This window comes from Octopus bimaculoides, chromosome 29 (assembly GCF_001194135.2).
Source record: "Octopus bimaculoides isolate UCB-OBI-ISO-001 chromosome 29, ASM119413v2, whole genome shotgun sequence".
Taxonomy (NCBI): Eukaryota; Metazoa; Mollusca; class Cephalopoda; order Octopoda; family Octopodidae; genus Octopus; species Octopus bimaculoides.
In genome coordinates, this window is record NC_069009.1 from 9885289 (window position 1) to 9887747 (window position 2459).

At 36.3% G+C, this 2459-nt stretch overlaps 1 protein-coding gene across 1 annotated transcript in view; it reads left to right on the plus strand.

Annotated features, from left to right (window-relative positions):
• The window catches only part of LOC106879930 (ubiquitin carboxyl-terminal hydrolase 19), a 163422-nt gene that overhangs the window by 30226 nt on the left and 130737 nt on the right, over window positions 1-2459 (plus strand). Inside the window, exons 7-8 of the mRNA XM_052977848.1 lie at window positions 662-733; window positions 2081-2196. Of these exons, the coding sequence (XP_052833808.1) occupies window positions 662-733; window positions 2081-2196 (188 nt within the window). The remainder of the gene's footprint in view (window positions 1-661; window positions 734-2080; window positions 2197-2459) is intronic.

Genomic DNA, 2459 nt, shown 5'->3' on the forward strand with positions numbered 1-2459 from the left:
ATATATATGAGGTTTGATCAAAAAGAATTAGGACTGTTGCTGCAGTAACAGTGCTAAAGAACGCAGAGTGAAGCTTCTTGGCTCAGGTTGACCTTAAACTCTGTTGTGCATGCACACTAAGTCATAACAATCTCGCTCACTCATGTTGTTTACGCCAGTGCTCAGAAGTACAGTTTGTAGTGTGTGGTTGTCTCACCACAGCACAGAGGTTCCATCAGTGATGACCATGGCAGAGATATGTGGCTGTGTGCATGGAAAGAGACACAACGTGAAGCTTATCACAGCCAAGAATCTTTCCGAAAATCAAGTCCTGCTTGAAAGGAACAAGATTTCAAGAATTTGAAGAAATCCAAGAAACTTTTAAGAGGCAGCTGCTCACTATCCCAAAAAGGTTCTAGGAATGCTTCCTCCAATGAAAATGCTGGATAAAGTGTATGGCTTCAGAAGGGAACTACTTTGAAGCAGATTAAATGCTGAATTGATGTGTTGTAGTTTTCTTGTTATAGCACCAGTCTTGATGCATTTTGATTAGACCTCATTGCTTAATATTTATCCAGTTGTTGTTGTTATTTAACCCTAAGTTAGTATTGGTTTTACATGATCTGTAATCAATGTGTCTGATATTTCAACCTTGGTTTTTGTTTTTTTTTTCTGTTTCCAGTGATCCAAAATTCCTCGACCTCCACCAAGGAACCACAGAATCAACAGTGTTCTGTTGGAAAATTAATGTGAAGTAAGTATTGCAGATATTGCTGTGGTTGTTGTTGATTTAGTTAAAAGGTAAAGTGGTGTGTCTTGTCTCAGGCATACAGCTGAGGTTGATAGAAGGGACAAGTAGAATAATGTGTCTAATCTAAGATTTACAGCTGTGGCAGATTAGACATGAATTCTATTTAACAACCTCATATTTTCTAACATAGTTGGTGTCTTTCTGTTTCTCCACAACAATGTTGGTGCATTCATTGTACTTTATCACATTATAATTGATAACAACATTTGTGAATGTGTCAGAGTGACTATGATCAGTGCTGGATTAACCATTAAGCAAAATAAGCATCTGTTTAGGTCATCAAATGAAGATTTATCATAGAAATAGTAAATGGCTTATGACACAAAAGAAATCAGAGTAAATAATATTTGGGATGCCTTATCTTTACTAAGTATAGAAGCAAATGTGTTATGTAAGATTAATTTTGGAAGATCTGATCAAAATAGAGTGGTGTGCCTTGTCTAAGATTTGGGCTGAGTAGAATGGTGTGTCTTGCCTAAGGTTTACCACTGAGGTTGACTGAGGGGATGAGTAGAATGGTGTGTCTTGCCTAAGATTTACAGCGGTACAAAGACTTTACAATTAAAAAAAGCAGGAGAAAACCTTTCAAATATAAATACAGTGGAAGCATACAAAAATAAACATGATTGAGTGAGTGTGCCTTTCCAAATGTCTTTTGTATATTTTTAACATTAATGGTCACAAATTGCTCAGCTGAGCATTCACTTTCTCAGTTGAAGTATATTAAAAATCCCATCAGAGCAACTTTGCCACAAGGCAGGCTGGATGCCTTATCTCTATTAAATATAGATGCAGATATCTTACATAAGGTGAATTTCGAAGATCAGATCAAAGATTTTGCAATTAAAAAAAAGTACTTGAAAATTTCAAATATAAATAAAGTGGAAGTATACAAAAACAAGTATTATTTTCCATCTTACTATTAGTTTTGTTTCATTTTGAAAATAAAAATTATTTCATGGTTTATTATTGTTTATATTTTGAATTACATTTATATGGGGGCACCAAAATTTGCTAAGTGCCCTGTGTGTGATGTTGTAGTAGGTCCTGCCATAAATAATATCCAAGTGTGTGTGTATGAGAGTGACATAGTTATTCTCTTAGTATGTTTGTGTCTTAGTATGTCTTGAATGTCTGAGTGATGTGACAAATCCCAGAATTTGTGATGCCTGTGTCTGAGAAATTGTGATGTAATAATCCATCTCTAAAACCATCTTCCTGTTTCATTTATCTCCATGACTCATTGATTACATGGTCTCTTTGGCTCCCCACTCTCTTTCATTTTACTAGACACGAGATCCTACCTTTGGCGTGCAAGTACCGTGTTACTGGTTCTCTCATTGAAGTGACACTCAGCAAGAAAGAGCCCCTGAAATGGGGGGCCCTTGAAGTTCCCCTGCAAAAAAGTAAGTACTATCTTTTATCTTGTATCTTTTACTTGTTTCAGTCATTTGACTGTGGCCATGTTGGGGCACCACCATGAAGTTGTGTTAGTTGAACAAGTCAACTCCAGGACTTATTTTTCTAAGCCTTTTACTTATTCTATTGATCTCTTTTGCCAAGCTGGTAAGCTACGGGGATGTAAACACACCAACACCAGTTGTCAAGTGGTGGTGGGGGACGAACAAAGACACACACACGCGCATATATATATATATATATATATATA